Here is a 19,743-nt window from a genome sequence, read left to right as displayed (position 1 = left end):
AAGGCAGAATAAATCTTTTTTTTTTCTTTTTTAAATATAATCATTGTTTAGGTAAGTGTCTGCTTTTTCTGTGGCGATAACTGACTTGAGAAGAGACTCCTTCTCACTTTATGGAGCTCATATCATTTCTTTTTCAGGCTCCTTATTGAGCCGTCAACACACTTTCAACTAAATTGCCTCCACCAAACATATTTTATCATTCTTCCCCCATATTCGCTCCGTCTCAGCCCCCTAACTGCACACACACACACACAAACACACACACACACACACACACACACACACACACACACACACACACACACACACACACACACACACACACACACACACACACTCCTCATCTATCGAAGCAGGTGACAGCCCTGCTTTTTTAATGCTGCAGGAGGAGCTGAACCTCTCACTCTCTCACTGACATACTTGGCTGGCATGCAAGCGTGACACACATGTACACACACATGCAAGGATGGCACACACGTACTGTACACACACACACACATACAAACACACACTCATGGCCACTGAGCTCACAGACAAGCTGTCTTACATGAGACACAAGCCATGGACAGGCAGTCACACACACACACACACACACCAACAGACACTCATTGCCTGGCACATGTCAACACAAGATATAATCTGTGATTTGCAGCAAGCATGCAGACTGCTAACTCCTTGACACGACCATAAGTTACTGACACACGCACACAGTCACAGAGTTAAATTGACAGCTGGAGGTGTCAGTGTGTCTGGGTGAAGCATTGCAGACATCTGCAGCAGTTTAGAATCTGAACAGCAGATTAGAGGGGTGGGTGGGGGGGGTGGCAGGATGAGAGACAGCGAGAACAGGGAAGTGAGAATAGACTGATGGAGGAAGTCGAGGGAGAGATGGATGGATGACCTTCACGCATCTTGAATTGTGCTGGCACAGAGTAAAGTTTTAAAAATAACTTCTGTCCTCATCTACAGTATATCTCTCGCTGTGTGTTCTATCTCTACATCTATTTCATTTTCTCTCTTTCAATCTTTCTCACTCTTGTTCTCTCTTAATCTCTCTCTCTCTCGTTTCCTTTTACTTGGAAAAAGAACATAATCTCTCTATCGCTGTGGGCCTTAATTACACTGGATCAGGGAGATGACAGGGCACTTGGAGAGTGTGCTTTATGTGTGTGTGTGTGTGTGTGTGTGTGTGTGTGTGCGTGTGTGTGTGATGAAGCTGAGACAGATGTTGTCTGTGTTGTTATAGCACACAGGTTCTCTGATGTCTCTGGGTAATAATGAATAAAACCTTCATCAGCTGTAACACTGATATAGCTGCAACATTTCATTTCATCTACTTTCTCTCATCCTCTTTAAAAAACCTTTTTCTTTTGCTTTTTATAAACCTTTGCTGGTAATGCTGAACTAAGTTAGAGTTTGTATTCACCACAATGGGATCACTGATGTAAACTATTTACAAGATGAGGAAAAGTCAAATATAGTTTATAAAATAATATTAGTAAGTTTCCATTGTTTCCATTGTTGTTCCAATATTTGAATAGATTCTGATCAGCTGCATGGAGATGTCACAGGAAATTTTGGTTTTCCTCTGGCACTACATGTGGAACCGATTTGCCAAGGTCAGAATGAAATATTTCAGATGTTATATGTATGTAAGTTTTCAGAACAGTTGATTTATTGTCTGATATAATCAAAATGACATTTTTACTACATGTTGCCCACCCAAAATAATGGTAGCCTTTACAGAGTTTGAATGTAATTCCTTCATATTTCATCTGGAATTATTTCCCAAAAGACCTGGCATCACGTGTCTATGGAAAACCAACTTTAACTTGTGTGTGCTGTGAGCCACTGAATGAAATAGCCTGTTTGCATCACATTCATTCTGATTTCAAGCATTTTGTTAGTAAGACACAGCAGTTAATTTTAAGCTGGGCCTGGTAGGTTAAAAAAAAAAAAACATTTCAAAACTGAAACAAAAAATTAATGCTAGACAAAGCATGGTTACTTTTGCCCAACACCTGCAGGAAATGAGCTAAATGTGGTGAACAGGCTAGGACAACTTAAAATGTTTTGTTTCCCCTTTTCCTTCCCTTTGAGTATTTGATGTGTTCATACTGCTTTTGTGAATCCCCTAAAGGGAAAGTCCTTGCCCTGCCTACATCCTGTCTTTACTCTCCACTCTTCTCTTTACCTTCTACACTCATAAATCCGTACTTATTATTTCTTTGTATGCGGTGCACGCACTGGCCCATGCTTTGTCGCCCTCAGACAAACAGCTGCACACGTGCGCAGCTGGCAGCAGTAACGGAGCCCCACCAGTAGGGTGCAGCAGAGGGTGCCGGACAACTAGGGACACTGGTGGGGCTAATGGGAATCATTCTGGTACAAAAATATATTTTTTTATATAATGGCTAATTATTTATATCATAAAGTAATACACATCTAAACGGGTGTTACATACGTTTGTTTGACATCATCTGCTTTGCACAGACTCCCCCAGACCCACAGAGCGGCCCATGTAAATGCCATAGTCTGCTCTTTTAATTCCAAAATATGACACACACATACTAAAAAAGGCCCCACCATTAGGGTGCAGCAGAGGGTGCCGGACAACTAGGGACACTGGTGGGGCTAATGGAAATCATTCAGAGAACATCACGACTTTGTGTTATGTGTGTGTGAGTCAATGGAAGGGTAAGGCTGAATCGAGAAAGGCAGCGGCGGCACAGTGGAGCACATAATTGCAACAGGGAGGGAAAAGTTAGATAGAAGTCAGATAATGGAGAAGAGTGAGAACACAGACAGGAATACAGACCCTGAGGCAAAAGCAAAAGCAAAAAAAAAAAAAGACTGACAGATAACACTGCTGCTCACACAGAATGACTTGATGCTCAAAGACTACAGAGGCTGGAACAGTGTCAATCCAAAAATCAGTCAAAAAACGTCCCAAATTGGCTTGAATTACACCACCTTTTTCCACACCACAGCTTCATCATTTTTTTTGGGACATGGACTGAGGGTGAGAGGAGAGAAATGAGGACATGCAGGGTGAAACAGAGAAAGCAGAGAAAGAAGGGCAGGGTGGAGGTGTAGCTGAATGCCATCCAGTCATCAGGGAGTCAGTCCTGCTTGTTCACAAAGCTCGGCGGCTGAATAGAGAAAGAAATTCTGGGTGAAACAAGCCCAAGCTCATTTACTTTCTCTGAGCTTGGAACAGTGCCCATCAGACTAGATTGAGGAGGAGTTTGGTGAGGTTAAACCATGAATGCCGAATTGTACTCGTTTTAGAGAAAAGACAAATCACTTACAGGAAGACTCTGCTGTATCTTAATAGACATCAATGATGTTACAATAAAAAACACGAAAATGAGGATGTTAGCACTGTTTTCCCAACTGCATTATTATCTTTTTTATGGACAGGGGAAATGAGCTTTTATCATCATTAACATAAGGCTGACACACACACCTACTCTCTGATGTGTTTAGAAATATGGGGGAGTTGTATTGACTTCCATTGCATATTAGGTGCAGTTATATAACAGTACGATCATGGTGAGATGTCCAGATTTCTAAAGATAAGCTGGCAAGTTACTTAGCAACCACCACAGAGCAGGATAGGGGAGCAGGTATGATTGCCAATGAACACTGGCCAAACTCTTTTAATCACAGCAACAAGGCCTGCACTCCAAAACTGTGTCTATTTTTGTTTGTGCCATTGGCTTCATTTCATTGTTTTTTGGCTTCACTAAATGATTTTTTCCCCTGCCAACCTTGTATTCATCAAAACTACTGGTACAATTTTTTTTTAATTTTTTTTTTTTTATCGTGCTAAATTTTTTTTTCGTAAAGTAATACACATTTAAATGGATGTTACATACGTTTGTTTGACATCATCTGCTTTGCACAGACTCCCCCAGACCCACAGAGCAGCTCATGTAAATGTCATCGTCTGCTCTTTTAATTCCAAAATATGACTCACACATACTAAAAAAAGGCTCCACTGATAATTGTCTCTATTTTCTACTTTTTATATTGATTTACATTTTGCATAGATTTTCCACAGTTTTTCAGTGTGGGTTTCTCTTTATAAGTGTTGTGGCTGTGTCAGCCTCCTGGTCTATTTTTGTATTGCTTTGTCCGTTTTAGTGAACACTCAGGACTAACCTGGTTGAAATAGATAAACATCAATGAAGACAAAATTAAATAGGAAATAAAAGTGACTCCAGTGTTTTTTGAGGAGAAAAATGAACAGGACTGCTCTGAATTCATGCCAGCTCTGACAGCTGACAGCTGTGGAGTGAAAGGGGCGGATGAGAGGACCAAAGGCCAACAGTGTTGTTATCAACCCAAAGCCGTTCCACATTTATTGTATGCAAAATGTAACTTGTGATGTGAAGACGCACTGTAGTCTGAGAAGATCGGATGATGATGACCATCTTTAATCTTCACTGTTGCTATAAACTGCGATGTGACAACAATACGCTCAAGAAATATCACGTCATTTTTTTCTTAATCTGACTACAGCAACATTGAACTCAGAGAGAAACATTTTGGTGTTGACTCCATGACCCCACTGAAGCTAAATGAGGGAGGTGATATCTTCATAAATGCCCTTTTTCAGATGAGAAACTGTTGTAAAGTTCTCTCTATCTGTCTGTTTATTTGTTTTGCAGTTATGGGGACCATGTTCAGCATTTCAAGGTGCTGCAGGATCGCTGTGGTCAGTACTACGTGTGGGATGAGCTCTTCTCCTCTCTCAACGAGCTGGTGGAGTTCTACCATAGCAACAGCATCGCTAAGGAGAGGACCGTCTTTCTGAGAGACCCGGAGCACTTCGCCAGGGTGAGCATGTGACTTCTTGTTTCTTTGTTTTCTTTATGCAATTTAGTTGCCTAAAATATTATTTTCTATACTATTATTTAAAGATTATTGTAATAAATTGGTAAGTCAGAAAGCTTATGTTGAGATCACAGAATAATAAGTCAATATTAAAATAATTATAACAACAGAATTAACTTAAACATAAAATGATCATCTTATCATCGCACGATTCCTTTTCTCAGTATCATCTTTACTAATTTCCTCTTAGACATTCTGTTACTGCATCAACTGCTGAAATATAGAACTAAAGCACTGTTATAAAAACATTCCCGTTTTGAATTTATGAATCTGGCTTTCTCACGTCTTATTATTCATACTATAAATCAGCAGGAAATGCTGCCGTTTCTATCTCTGAACTGTCTCTTTCTGTCTCACTTTCCAGGAACTCACCTAAGTCCTTATCAGTTCAGCATTATTATTTTTATTTAATTTTTTTGCAATGTCATTTTAAATCTCCTCCAAACCATTTAAAAACACATCTGCTCTTTCCGTCATCTGTGTCTGTCTCCCTCCATATCCCTGTTCTATCTAAGTTGCCAGTGAAATTGAATTTTGATAAATGTGATTATTTTTTTTATTTTTTTTAACCAATCTGTTGTCAAATCACTATGTTAGTACAAACATAACAAGCTACCCAGGTGTTCATATTTCATTTCGTGGTGACTTGAAGGCATTACCAGTTTTTTTAATGGAGCTGACAGCTTTGGGAACAGTCCATATGTTGGTCAAATTTCTGGAGCTGTGACTGTTGCAGCAGGGTTTGCCGTAGAGGTACAGTTTGTAATGAAAGATCACAGGATTGCCGCTGGTTAGGAGCAGAGCCAAATCAGTCATCCTAGGCACTGAGCCAGAAGAGGAGAGCACTGCAGCACTAAAGAAAACATATTTTAAAGGAAATTAAGCAGTTATTTACTTCAGACATGATTTAGCTCCTTCATATCAAGTCTGGACAGAACATTAATTTTCGTTGAGCTGAGTCCAGTTTCTCTCTATAGATCAGGCTGAAATCATTTTAATCTTTAATCTAATGCTCTTGGATAATTAATAACAATTGAACAACTGAATTATATTAATGTGTAGATTAGATCACTGTAACAGCACAATAATGTTGTGGAAGGAGAACTAGTAATCCAACCCAAAAGCCCAAATATCAGCATATTAACAAAGTTTTCTGTCAGTTTTAGTAAGAGAAAATTGAAACGACAGGTAGTTCACATGACGGTGTCACCATGGGAGAAGCTGCTGTTGTTGTTATTGTGAACTCATTATGCAGACAAGATCACATTGCATGGTAACTATGCCAGGGAGTCGCAGGCAAGCCACACCCGCAGGCGATCCTGGTCGCTACGGAGGGATTTGATCCACAGTGATCCTGACATGACAGCATGTTTGTATCACTGTAACACCAGCCGTGTGCTAATACGTATCACATCCTATTTACTTCTGTAGCTTGGCACCTGAGAATAGACCACTAGCTGTTAGAGGACAGAAGATGCAGCGCTGATCACCGAGAGAAGTCAAATGTAAAGTTATAGTCGGGTGAGAAAGAGCTGCCTCATGGAGAGCATGTTTGATTTACAACAGGGAGGGTAAACTCATATTCAGATGATAAGGAGTTCAACAAAGAGACCTGGGATTCCCGGGAGTGCATTGTTTTCAGTTAGACTGTGCCTTCGGTCTAACACCTGTTTCCATGGCAATGCCCAGAATAAAAATTTTTTTTTTTTTTTTTTTAATGCACATTCCATACTTCTCAGCGATTTATTCAGCAGTGTCAACTGAGCCGTGAAGGCAGCTTGCTTTGTTTTTTTAGCCATGCTAGCACGACTAAAAACAGACCATTGTTGGTCTGCTGGTCGGTCACTTTGGTCTAGAATAAAGTATGTCGAAACTAATGGACAGATTTGCTTCCAGGTGACTTTGCTGATCGCCTGACTTTTCCTCTAGTGTCACAAAATTTTAACTTGTCCAATCTGATCTATAATGAAACACCTGCAAAGCTAATAACATTCTCATCAACCTCAACTGTACTTATGTTTTGTGCTAATTAGCAAAAGTTTGCATGCTAACAAACCAACCATTGCTGTTTAATGTAAGCATGTTTGCTTTTCACTACATCTGTGTACACTCATGCTAAAGCAACTCTTTTGCTGCTTCCAAACAATGTTAAATACATAATTTACCGTGCATCAGAGATTTCTTTCCAGGGAAAGCCTGAAATAACTCTTTCAGGAGCTGCCTAGTGTCGGCCAGTTTCAACCCTCTATCTGTTTTCTTCTCTCCTAGTCTCTCTGCTCACGCATACAGTATTTTAATTCAGCCGAATTTCTAATAAGGCTGCTCTCATTTACATGTATGGACAAAATATGAAATAGTGACTGAAACATGGCCCATTAAGACTACATATTACCACCTGTCACTTCCAAGCTATCGCAAAGTTTCTGCTAAAATCCCAATTTTACAACAGTGATGTCGTCTGACAAAATCTCCAAACACATAAGATAAAAAGCGATATAAAAGCTATATTCATATGTAAAATGCTCTCCCAGAGAAAAAGTTAGAAGGTCATTCACGTCAGCTGCCATGTGGTCAGCAAATATGGTTGTGCCTGCGGAGGGAAATACAGGCAACTCCCCTCTATGGAAAGAAACAAAGGTTTGTCCAAAAAAAAAAGAAAAAAAATCACTACGTCTGCTGCTTTTTTGAAAATAAGTCAGGAAATGTTGGCAGCATTGCTTGTTTAATCAAATCAGTTTGAAAGAGCAACGACCAAACTCCAACTCCAACACAGCCGACCGACCAGTGGTGTAACTTTATCACTCGGTCACATGGCATTTGGCTGACCAATGGTGTAACTTCATCAGTCAGACAGTCAGTCAGTCACTCAGTGACAGTCGTGTTTATAGTGATCTTTATAGGGCCAAAAATACTTGTAATCATTTCTCAGAGCAGAGCAGCATCTTCAAAGGTATAATTTGAATAGCAAAAAGCAAGTAAAAAAGTTTCAAAATTGCTTTGGAGATGTAAAACATCTCAGATCTGATGTGTTTGTCTGTGGCCCTTTTAATGGGGCTTGAAGGCTTTTAATGTCCTTCTTTAAAAGGCATCCACCCAAAGCCACTCTTAAGCATATGAGAACAGTTTCCAGGTTTCTTTGCCCATCATGCTACCATCTGTTTCCGTGCTGCAGATGGGGACTTGGAGACCACTTGTGACCACTCCTTGACTCCTCAGGTTCACTTTGTGAACCCTGCTCTCAACTATCAACTCACTGCTCTGCATACAGTAAAGATATAGAAGCAAAGAGACATTGGCCTCTTAGGCACTGACATGGAAGATAGCCAACCACTGCTGCTTAGTGGTATTTCTGAGGTAGTCAGATAGGAAGTGAGGTTAGAGTCACAGAGACTGTGCTGTTATGGAAATGACACCTCAACACTCATGCACACACATCCTACTGTGTGTGTGGCATTTCCCCAGGGGGATTTTTTTTTAAATTTGAGACAGGTATTGGTATTTCAGGCAAGGCAGCACACTATATTTCTCTCACTTTTTTCCCCCCAGTCTGATGTGGATTCTGCCCCTATAGTTAAAAGGTAGGCACAGTATGTCTTCACAAATATAAAGTACAAACCTGAAAGAATGAGCTAGAGCACAACAGCAGTATAGTGGAATAGGATCATGACCACAAGCAGCACTTGAAGAAAATGTGATTGGTTGAAATGTGTTGAGTAGGTAAGCCTGTCTGAATCTTGTGCTCTTCTGAAGACGATCCACATGTATTGATCTCTGTGATGTGTAATCTTACTTCAATAAGTCTTTTTATTCGTAATTTCTTCATATACTTGCTGTTGTGTAAGTGTAATGGAGTAAATGGAGCACACAAGCCAGCAGGATTTGAGCTTTTCATCAACTTTTAACTTGATTTATGACTCAGATGGCGTTGTGCTGTAACTGGCCATAGAAAGCAGACTGGTGCTGTGCCGACAGGTTTTGATCTCAAAAATAGGCTTTTGTTTCACACAGCAGCGTCTCACAAATTTATTTCTTGTTTGGTAACATCTGGCCTCACACCGAAACAGCTTCAGGGCTTCAGACTAACTTTTTCCTCTGGTATAGCACTGGTGCTCCCGACTAAAAATTTAGGAGCACCACTGAAATCGACATGCAACGTGACATATCTGTATTTTTTCCATCTTAACTGTGTGACTTATGAATGCTTTGGTAGTAAATAGACTGAATTTAAATTTTTAAAGTTTGCAGTCAAGTTGGCAGACTTAGTTTTCCCTGCAAATGTTGGGCCACAGCGAGAGAAGTACATAGAATACCTGGTTTTCCTTTCTTTGCAATGTAAACTGTGCAATCCATTTTCTGTCGGAAAGAGAAGGGCTCCGCCGTTTTTCATGCTGATTCCTCGTCTGAATTGTCCTCATCACATTCTTGGGACTGTACGGGCACAGGAGGGTCTGAGTGATCTTTTCTTTTGAAAAATGAATAGATAGTTTGTTTCATTGCCACCAAAGGGCCGAGCAAGAGTGAGAGTACTTACAAACCGACATGGGGTAGCTGATATCTTGCAAAGAATTGTTCACATCCCGACTTATCCCTCGCGTTTTCTCTCCACTCTAATCACTCTCTATCTCACACACGCGCACACACACACATACACACACTGTGTTATAAAATTTAGTAGGTCTGTCTGAAAATGGTCTCAAGATGCGACTAAATGGTCGCAGTCTGCAGCCCTGCAGTTTCATGCATGTTCTAAATCACTAGGGAGTAAATGCAGCTGGAGCAGGTGCATGTGAGGAATTTAGCTTTCGGGCATTATGAAGGTAGTTAAATGAAAGATAATGGCGGCCATCCCATGAGAGTGTGATAAACTGTATGACCTACATACTGTCACGTTCTAAATCTGTTTAATGTGAGCAGCTAACACAGGGAAACAACACTGGGTCTTTTTGAGAATCTTTTGTTAAAAAGTAATTTATGTAGCTCTGCCACCGACACTGGCCATTGTCTGTTCTCAGCTGAGTTGCTGGTGTCGTGACCTTTAACCTTGTGCTAATAAATCTGTAGCAAAACAATAAAATAATAACAATAACTGAACTCTCGTCTGCTCAAATTGCTAATTCAAAGCTATCATTCTGTGACCATTAAAGCTATCCACTGGATCTATGGTCGGCCATGACTGACAAACTCAAGCAAAGTAACACTGTCTGTTTGATAACATCTGTATGAAATATGAACAGTGGGTAAAGAACTTAGACAGATGCTGCATTATTTTCTTGTTTTATGGGTAATTATTGCTATTGTAAAATGGATTGAAGACTTTCAGAGGATGTTCATGCTTGTTAATTTTATTGCTATCTTATACTCCATTTATTCTCTCTATTACATTTTACTGCGATGACGGAACCAGTTAGTCAACTGGCTCTGAATTCTAAGTGAATGAACAGTTACTAACAGTCATCTCTTACTGACTCTTTAGATGTTTTTTTGGATAATATAGTAAAATGGAGCTGTTCCAATGATTTGATCAATCACTGTCTATTCACAAACCTTTATCATATCTTTATTAGGACTGCAACTAATGATTATATTCCTTATTCATCAATCTACAGATTATTTCCTCAGTGATTTGGTTAATAGTTGTATCTGTAAACTGTGAGAAAACAGTGAAAAAGTCCATTGTAATCTCCCAAATCCCAATGTGGCATCTGGTTTTTATATCTGACCATCAGTATTCAATCTACAGTAATATATAAAAAAAGATTTTTGGCAGTTTTACTTGAAAAATGAATGAAACAACAAACTAATTATCACATAGGCTTAATTAATTAATTTCTGTTGACTGATTAATTGTGTAATTATTTCATCTTCATTCTTCAGGCTGTTACTGCTCAATTAACAGCATTCAACACTCTAACAAGTCTTAGAATGATGAATCCATTAAAGACTTCTAAAGGCAAATCTTATCAGACTCCCAACAAATGAGTTACACAAAATAATCACAGCACTGCTGTTCAGCGTAAGAGCTCAGATTGTGGCTTTAGATTGAATAATACAATAAGCTTCTTGTTATTTAATGTTATTACATTTTATTCCCATTCATGATATTTTATGTTTTTTTCAGTATCCCATGATGTGATAAATCCCAGATTGTTTCCAGATAGAGAACAAAACTACTTTTATATCATACTGTATGATCTGCTCCAGGTCAGACGTAATGCTTTAACATCATTAACATGATTATTTAAGGTTCCTCGTGACAGTAAACAGTACTTATTCTGTATTATTCTGCCTCAGGTCTGAATGATGTGGTCATAGGTCACCTTGTTGTTCTGTACTAATGTTTAGATCTGATAAGCGTTGCGTGCTAGGTGGGCTAAGTTTACATACATGTATTGTGTACCCTAAAGGCGGAAAACACTGAAACTGGGATAAAACTAAAATGAACAAACCCAGAAATACTTGGAAAAAGATGCGTGAATACGTTTAAATACTTTTACCCATAAAGCCCCATAGATAATCTTGTATAGCTACAAAGCTACATTATATTTGTAACAGTTATCTTTGATACAATCTTCTCTTAATTTTCTCAAGGTATGTGCTTTATTTCTACCTTACTGACCACTGCAAGCAAAGCGCCATTGCAGAGATTGATTGCAAAACTAAACAATTATTCAAATCTGAGTTACTTTTTGTTGGTCATAAATAGTAATTTGTATCATCCCAACATTAGCACACTGGCTGTGACTTTTCTTGAACTGTAGGTCACCATGTTTCTTCATCATGACCTGGAGATAAGGTCACACATGCCCCATAGCTGAGGGTGGCGTGTTGAAGGTGCTGTGTTTACATACATAGCTTTGTGGCCTTAGTCTTAATCTGTCTTTCCACATCAGATCACAGCAGCTTAGTAATAGCTTTATGTCTGTGTTCTTGTTTACTGTACTACGTATTACTATTTTAATTAGAGTCTTAAGGGGTCAATTATATTTTCTATGATATATTTTTAAGATACAAATTGACAGTGATTTAGCCATAAAATTATGCACGCATTGACAATTTTGTAAATGCAACCAACTGTCTAACCTGTCTTACATTGGTGAGGTTATACTGATTATTTAATATACGTTTTTTCCTGAAGATCTAAATCTTGTGTGAGGAATTTAGACAGTATTTTGGACTCATCTCAGAATCCAATCATTTCAAATGTTGAAAAAGTCCCTGAATTTAATTCCACAAAAGAATCGTTTTAATTCTTTATTTATGAATTACTTGATTTTGATCTTCAGCTTTAGTCGAACGGGGAGACAAGATCATATAAACTCTATCTTAACTTTTCTGCATTCATCTTATCTGTAAAGTCATCTGTAATCCAACAATTCAGTGATCCTTGTTGTGCTGTAGCAAGGTCCGCAGATGAAAACACAGTCAAAACATTAAATTTAGTTTAGATCGCAACTGGCCCTTTTTTAAAAGTGGCCATCAGCTGGTCTTTGTATCTGTGTGGCTGCGTCCTGGCCTTCAGCATCAAAAACGCTCCAATGCCCGCTGCACCTATTTCACTCAGTATGTCTCCACACACCCTTACAACTAAGGCTTTATCAAGGGGCCACTTACAGAAATGGTGATGTCAGAGAGAAAACAAAACAACTCCATTGGTATTCGCAGTAAACCTTTTTTCTGTCCTTGTACATGATACTAAACCTAATATTCTACCAGTTCATTCAGCAGTTTTCTTCCATGCCTTTATGTTCTCATTGTGTATGCTCTCTGTCAAATATATATAGTAAGAATATTAAATATTAATAGTAGATACTCAGCTCTTCAGTTACCAACATAGCATTGCAAGCTTTAAGCTGTGACTCTAAAAGCACAATAACACAAAGAAAAACTACTCCTTTCATTGCTCCCTTTAGACCTTTAGATAATTAATTGAATGAACAGTCATTTTAACTTCAACCCACATACTGTAAATGATTCATGGAAACGCTGTCTTCGGCTGATTACTCCCTGTTCGACTCGTCTTTCTCACCGTTTCTGACACCACCACATCGCAGACACAGAGTCTGTCGAGGACTGGGTTAATCTATGAATCATGTTCCAGTGCTTTTTGTGTTGTCCCTCCCATTGTGTGGTTAGTCTTTTCCAAAGTAATTCCACATCAGCTCATTACATGGCCCTAGATCATTTGTTATCTCACTGTGGCAGGAATGGAAATAATTCTTAGTCTTTTTTTTTTTTTTTTCCAATTCTCCCACCAGCATATCCCCTATATCCTTGTGTCTCTAAGCTTACTCTTCAAACACAAAGCTTGTTCATGCAAAACTTTGCCCTCTTTTTGACACCTTGTCATTTTCAAGTGGAAACACAAGGAGTGTCAGAGGCAGGTTTTTTTCTGATTTAAAAGCCCTGTGTGCGTGTGTGTGTGTGTGTGTGTGTGTGTGTGTGTGTGTGTGTGTGTGTGTGTGTGTGTGTGTGTGTGTGTTTGTGTGTGCGCGCACAGAGACAAATCTAGTACAAAGCTGTAGTCCATTGATGTTATGGAGTAATTTGTTCTGCTGTCGGCTCACTCTCTGGGTTGGAGCTGGCGCTGGAGAGGACACTGATCACAGGGCGGCCGAGTGCAGCTGATATAGAGCGACCATATTTCTCCTTCCAAACCGCTGCTCCTCACAAGCGGGCACAGAAATAATGAATGAATGGGTTTTTCCTGTGCTGTTTCACACATACAACCACACATACACAAAAGTCACAGGTTGCACATACAAACTCACACCTGACTGCACAGAGGCCTGCACACACTTGCTCTCTCCCACACCCAAACACTTGTGCGGCGTACGCACATGCACCCACAAGCTAGAAGTCTAGACTAGAACACTGGAACAATAAAGGATAACACCATGAGGATTTTATAGATTTGTGGGACTGATAGATTGTGTCTCTGTCTCTTGATCCTAATCCTGCCGTGGACTTTGTGAATGTATTTGTTTGTCTGTGTGTGTGTGTTGTGTGTGTGTGTGTGTGTGTTTGTGTGTGCGCGCACAGAGACAAATCTAGTACAAAGCTGTAGTCCATTGATGTTATGGAGTAATTTGTTCTGCTGTCGGCTCACTCTCTGGGTTGGAGCTGGCGCTGGAGAGGACACTGATCACAGGGCGGCCGAGTGCAGCTGATATAGAGCGACCATATTTCTCCTTCCAAACCGCTGCTCCTCACAAGCGGGCACAGAAATAATGAATGAATGGGTTTTTCCTGTGCTGTTTCACACATACAACCACACATACACAAAAGTCACAGGTTGCACATACAAACTCACACCTGACTGCACAGAGGCCTGCACACACTTGCTCTCTCCCACACCCAAACACTTGTGCGGCGTACGCACATGCACCCACAAGCTAGAAGTCTAGACTAGAACACTGGAACAATAAAGGATAACACCATGAGGATTTTATAGATTTGTGGGACTGATAGATTGTGTCTCTGTCTCTTGATCCTAATCCTGCCGTGGACTTTGTGAATGTATTTGTTTGTCTGTGTGTGTGTGTGTGTGTGTGAGTGTGTGTGAGTGTGTGTGTGTGTGCGTGCGTGCGTGTGTCTGCCTCTGCCTGGATGCCATTACCCTGGACCTTGGTCTAAAACAAAGCACTCCACAGAAATGAAGAATTACAACACACAGATACCCATCACACACATAAGGCATTCTCTCCAATCTCTCTGTTCCCTCCCTGTTCATATCACATCCACGTTTCTCTGTGCGAGTGCAACTGACAGCTAAGAGGTTAGTTAAGTTCAAGGTACTCTCCTTAAAATAGCTGCTTTTATTCTGCTACTCTTAAACTGCTTTTACTTCTCCAGTCAACGGAGATCAGAGGGGGCCGACTATCAGGGGAGAAGAAAAACACTACTTTTTGTCATCTCAAAGAAAAACACAGTGAGACGGTGAAAGCACATCGTCTGCTGGCTGAATTGAAAGCAGCTCACCTTGCCTTGCAGTTTAAACAGAGTTGTTTTTAGTAGGTGCTTGTGTGTAGATGTGTAATCTTATCACGCACTCACACACATCATTCTGGACTCTGTCTTCTTGTCTGTGTCTTACTCCATTTCTGCTTTTGTTTCTTATCTTTTTCTGTAGATTACCATTTTGTTATTTATTCTGTTTAAAGCTGTGCTCTGATGAAGCCCAAGTGTAGTCAATAATGAACAATGTTTATGAGGACAGGAGCTGTGTGGCGTGATTTTCATGTTTCATGAAGTTGCACATGGTGAGGTTTTGAGGAAATACACACCTTATTAAAGTGCAGCTGCAATCTAAAATACCTTCCCTTATTGGGATTTGCCATGTTTAAACAATATAAACTTCTGTTGCCAGGTAGGAGTGGAAGTAGAGACAGAGATAGAGAAATGTCTACCTGTCCACCTCATCACCTCTGTCTGCCTCTCACTGTCTTGTCCGTGTGTCAGTATGTCACGTATTCAAACACACGTTTCTTTGTGTTTTTATGCCTCTGCGCCGGCGACAGCCAGGGCCGGAGGCGTTATGTTTTTGGGTTGTCCGTCCGTACATTATTAAAATATTAAAACGATGAATCCAAAGAGGCCATTTCTCTCATCTGCATGAAATCTGTCATCTTCTATCAGAACTATACGGTATATAACCTAGCTGTCACCTGGTCATGTCAATCTTTCAAACCTGTTCAGTTGGCAGTGTGTGCAGACCTTGTTCACCAACCACACGGACGCAGCAGCCATGATGTTTATAACTCGGCAGAAAATATTACTGGTCATCACTGAGTATTCGTATATAGTCTCATGTCTATATTTTGTCTGCTGCTGCTGTCTTGGTCAGAGACTCTCACACTAGATTATTAGATTATGTGAATGAAAATGATAAATAAAATATATTTGTTCTTTAAAGAAACTTGAATACACATGCTGCTTTTGCAACCACACAAAATCAGACCTGAGCTCTTCGGAGCACGTACCTGGGAATTCTTACTCCATGTGGTGGTTTAAAAATATTTTTTGTTTCGTTGTAATGCAGCCATAGAAGCAAAAAAAATAGCAATGCTCCCACGAAACACTCCATTTAAAAATTCAGCGGCTGTATCATGAGAGAAAACCTCTCAAACATTTCAGGAGCTTGCAAACAACTGTATCGACTACCATGAATTTTTCACTCAAAGGGGAATTTTCCAAACCAACAGAAGACCTAGCAATTCAAGATAGAGGGCTTTTGAAAGACTTGGAATTCTTATTTTTAATCCATGTTGAAAGATCTGTATCTGTGAACAACTACGTATTATGTTTAAGAGTATTACAGTCAAATAAGTATAGGTATTTTAGTAAATAAAATATTAAATATTGCTTAAGTAAAGTTAAAGATGTGTTTTGTTAATTCTAGAGTAGAGAAGTATTTTTCTCTTTGAAGAGAAACTCAAAACTCTCAAGACTTAAAAATCATAATAAGGATGAGTCAGATGAGTAAGAGATGGAGGAAAAAATTACAAAATGTATACTTTGACACAGAAAACCATAATTGCTTGTTTGTTTGTTTAATTAGCTACTTTGTCAGAAATGCAAAGCATGCATCTGTAAAGTACAGCCAAGCAAACTATGTTGAAAGATGTTGTTCAATAGTTGGACCTTTTCCATCATGTCACGGGCAACCACCATGTGATGTTGTGATGCACATGACATGAGCAGATTTACGTACGACAAAATGTCAGAATAAATTTGCGGTTGGAGGTGTACATCCTGTCAATATTTTAAACCGAAAGGCTGTAAACTATGAAGTCTTGTATTGTGAACGATTTTTATGAATGACTGCAATCATCAGTAACCTCAAGGACAAACACATTTCCATTTCTTGTGACTGCATCACAGTGTTTAGCTAGTTGAAAGCTTTTAATGTGAAAAAGCAGCAGGAAATGTTGGATTTGCGTTACTATGTAATTTAACAGAGCTCTGATACAGCGTTGGGAGAATGGGAATGGCTGACTCGCTGCTAATGATGAAAACTAGTGTATAGTGTATAGACTAGTGTATAGAGATCTACTTCCAGAATTTGAGTTATTAACTTTTCTCTTCTCTTTTGTTCCCTCCCCACCCCCTCGCCCCCTATTTTACTTCCTCTCTTCCACAGCGTCCCCATCATGCACACGCTCTCTTTGACTGCAACCCTCACCACCCTTCCCAGCTACGTTTCCTGCGTGGTGACGTCATCGAACTCATTGACTGCTCCGATTCACTGCGCTGGAGGGGCCGCTGCCATGGGCACGTGGGCTACTTCCCACCGGAGTATGTCCAGCCTATTTACCACTGCCAGTGACCTGACGTGTCAATCAAACACAGAGCCAGGTCCTTCAGCAGGCCGTCTTGACCCCACCCCTCGCACTGCTCCCCTGCTCTGCACTTGCCCATTAATTTCTGGAGCAGATGACTGACGAGCTGCCGCTGAACTGCTCATATGTTACTGACTCCTCCCATTTTCCCTGTGACATCACATGTCAATCATAAGCCTCGCCCAATCAGCTGCTACAGGCTCATCAACTGCTTCCACCTGATTCCACAACTCCACCTCACTTTAATCAAGTAAAAAAAAAAAAAAAAAAAATACAGATATGGACCTGAACACTGTGGAGAACTCACACATTATACACACAGACTAACTTACACACACACATACCCCTGGGCACAATTACTTATTACAGCTTATCAGCACTGGTGCAGGCTAAATAAGAGCACACACACAGACATACACACACTAACCTGTTGAAAAAAAATGAAGAGTGTGTGGCCCATGGGAGCTTGTAGAGGAAGGGCAGGGTTTTTTCTCCGATGCAGATGAGTCAGGATTTGCTCCAGTATTTTGCAGCCGTTCCCACGAGGAGATCCGGTGAGCTGAGCAGAGAGACACAGAGTCATTGTGTTGTGAATATTTGGGCCAGACACTCAGTGGATACTGACACAGCAGATTCCTCTCTCTCGCTGGGCTGGTGTAGTTTGGAGTGAGTGTGGAGGGATTTGTGTGTAAAATGTGCGTCTGAACACATGTATATCTGCAAACTTTATGTGTATGTTTAGTATGTGACAATGGGAATGGATGTTTGTGTGTGTGTATATATATGCGTGTGTCTGTGTGTGTGTGTGTGTGTGTGTGTGTGTGTGTGTTTGTGCACAACCCTGTGCTCTGTGGACCAGTAAAGGAGGTTGCTGTGTTACAGTGACCAGTGAAAATGCACACTGCCCAGAGGCCACCTTGTTTTATATTACAGTACATAGCTTAAAATGTAATACGCTCAACAAAATTTATGGATCATTTGTTTGTTCCTATGTATTTATTCTTATTCATGTGTAATCATAGAATACATATATTACAAGTAAGATGAAACATTGTATAAAGCCTTTGTTTCTGTTGCAACAAATATTTTAAGAACCACATCTTATCTGATCGACAGTGAGAACTAGGACCGGTCTTCCTTAACCTGTAATGACAAATCATTTAAATAAAGTGATACATATACCTCTTTGAACTTGAAGTTTGGGCACTATTGTTCAATCATTTCTGTGTATTGAAATCTAATAAAAACAAGTATGGCACACAAAATACCATGACATATTGCTATAATTCTGTAGCCACCTATACAGTATGTCCACCATATTCCTGCACTTTTAAATTGTGATCACTGTTCCTCTTTGTTGATGCAGTTTGCCGTAAGCTTTGTGACACACTTTATGCCATGCCAACCATTTAATGTCACAGGATGCAATTTCATGCACAAAATGCCACTTAATTTCAAGTGTATACTGCGATTACTTGGCATTTGCCATGATATTTGACACAGAGAAAAACATTTTAATGTTTTTAAAGACCATTTTGTTTTAAAACATTTAAAAACACTATTTATACTTTTTTAATACTTACATCCTTTCACCAAAACTGTACTTTTTTGCAAATGATTTGTTGGCCCACTTGGAATACCTACGTGGACCGCAGGTTGGGAACCACTGTATACATACAATAATGATAATAAGAGTTTGACTGATGACGTAAATGGTAATGAAATTATAATTAGTGTGTGAAAGGAAATACTAAATTTAAGTATCCCATGATAAACTGTAGATGCCAGGGAAAATCCCATTGTCATTTAATTCTTGTTGTCAACATAATAAGGTCTGAGTGCGTTTATATGTCTGAGACTGAGTAGCACTTCAACTGATGAAACACACACACACACACACACACACTCAATGTACTGTATGTCATTAAGGATGTAGCACAGTGTGCTCTGACAGCTGACTGGTGCTATGTGAGAAATGCTACGTCTCTCACTAGGATGAAATCTTTGAAATAAAGCAGGAAACAGGGTTACATCCTATAATTCCTCTCTTATGAATCACTTCTTTTCTTTCTTTTGTCTCAGCTTGTTTAGTTTTTTTCTAATAACCCACTTTTTTCATTCCTCTTGACAGAGTCACCTCTGGCTTGTCAATGACAGTTAGTCAATACCCAACGGGCATCCAGCAGAGGAGAAGAGGAGGAAAGAGTTAAAGGTGTAACCAGAAATAGTAGTGCCGTTTTCTGTTCTTTTTTTTTTTAAACTGCAGAGTCACTTTGAAGTTTGTGCGCTGTAGATAAAGGGCTGTGGTATGTGTGTGTGAGACAGACTGACACATTTATGATGGCATGTTTGTGTCATACACTAGAAATGTGAGACAGCATAAGGATACTAAACGTCGCCGACACACTGTTGCAAAGCAAATCTCTCAGTTCAAAGTAACCGATGAGAGCAGGGAAGTGAAGTAGACAGAGACAAACGGGAGGAAAACTGAAGTCGAGTGGTG

The 19,743-nt window shown here is 39.8% G+C and overlaps 1 protein-coding gene across 1 annotated transcript in view; it reads left to right on the top strand.

The window, feature by feature from the left end:
* grapa (GRB2 related adaptor protein a) overlaps positions 1-18,431 on the top strand; it is a 30,915-nt gene extending 12,484 nt beyond the window's left edge. The window contains exons 4-5 of the mRNA XM_056402003.1: positions 4,677-4,845; positions 17,042-18,431. Of these exons, the coding sequence (XP_056257978.1) occupies positions 4,677-4,845; positions 17,042-17,227 (355 nt within the window). The 3' untranslated portion in view covers positions 17,228-18,431. The remainder of the gene's footprint in view (positions 1-4,676; positions 4,846-17,041) is intronic.
* The last annotated feature ends 1,312 nt before the right edge of the window (positions 18,432-19,743 follow it).

This window comes from Seriola aureovittata, chromosome 17, assembly GCF_021018895.1.
Source record: "Seriola aureovittata isolate HTS-2021-v1 ecotype China chromosome 17, ASM2101889v1, whole genome shotgun sequence".
In the NCBI taxonomy this organism is placed as follows: domain Eukaryota; kingdom Metazoa; phylum Chordata; class Actinopteri; order Carangiformes; family Carangidae; genus Seriola; species Seriola aureovittata.
This window is presented reverse-complemented; position numbering and strand designations above follow the sequence as displayed.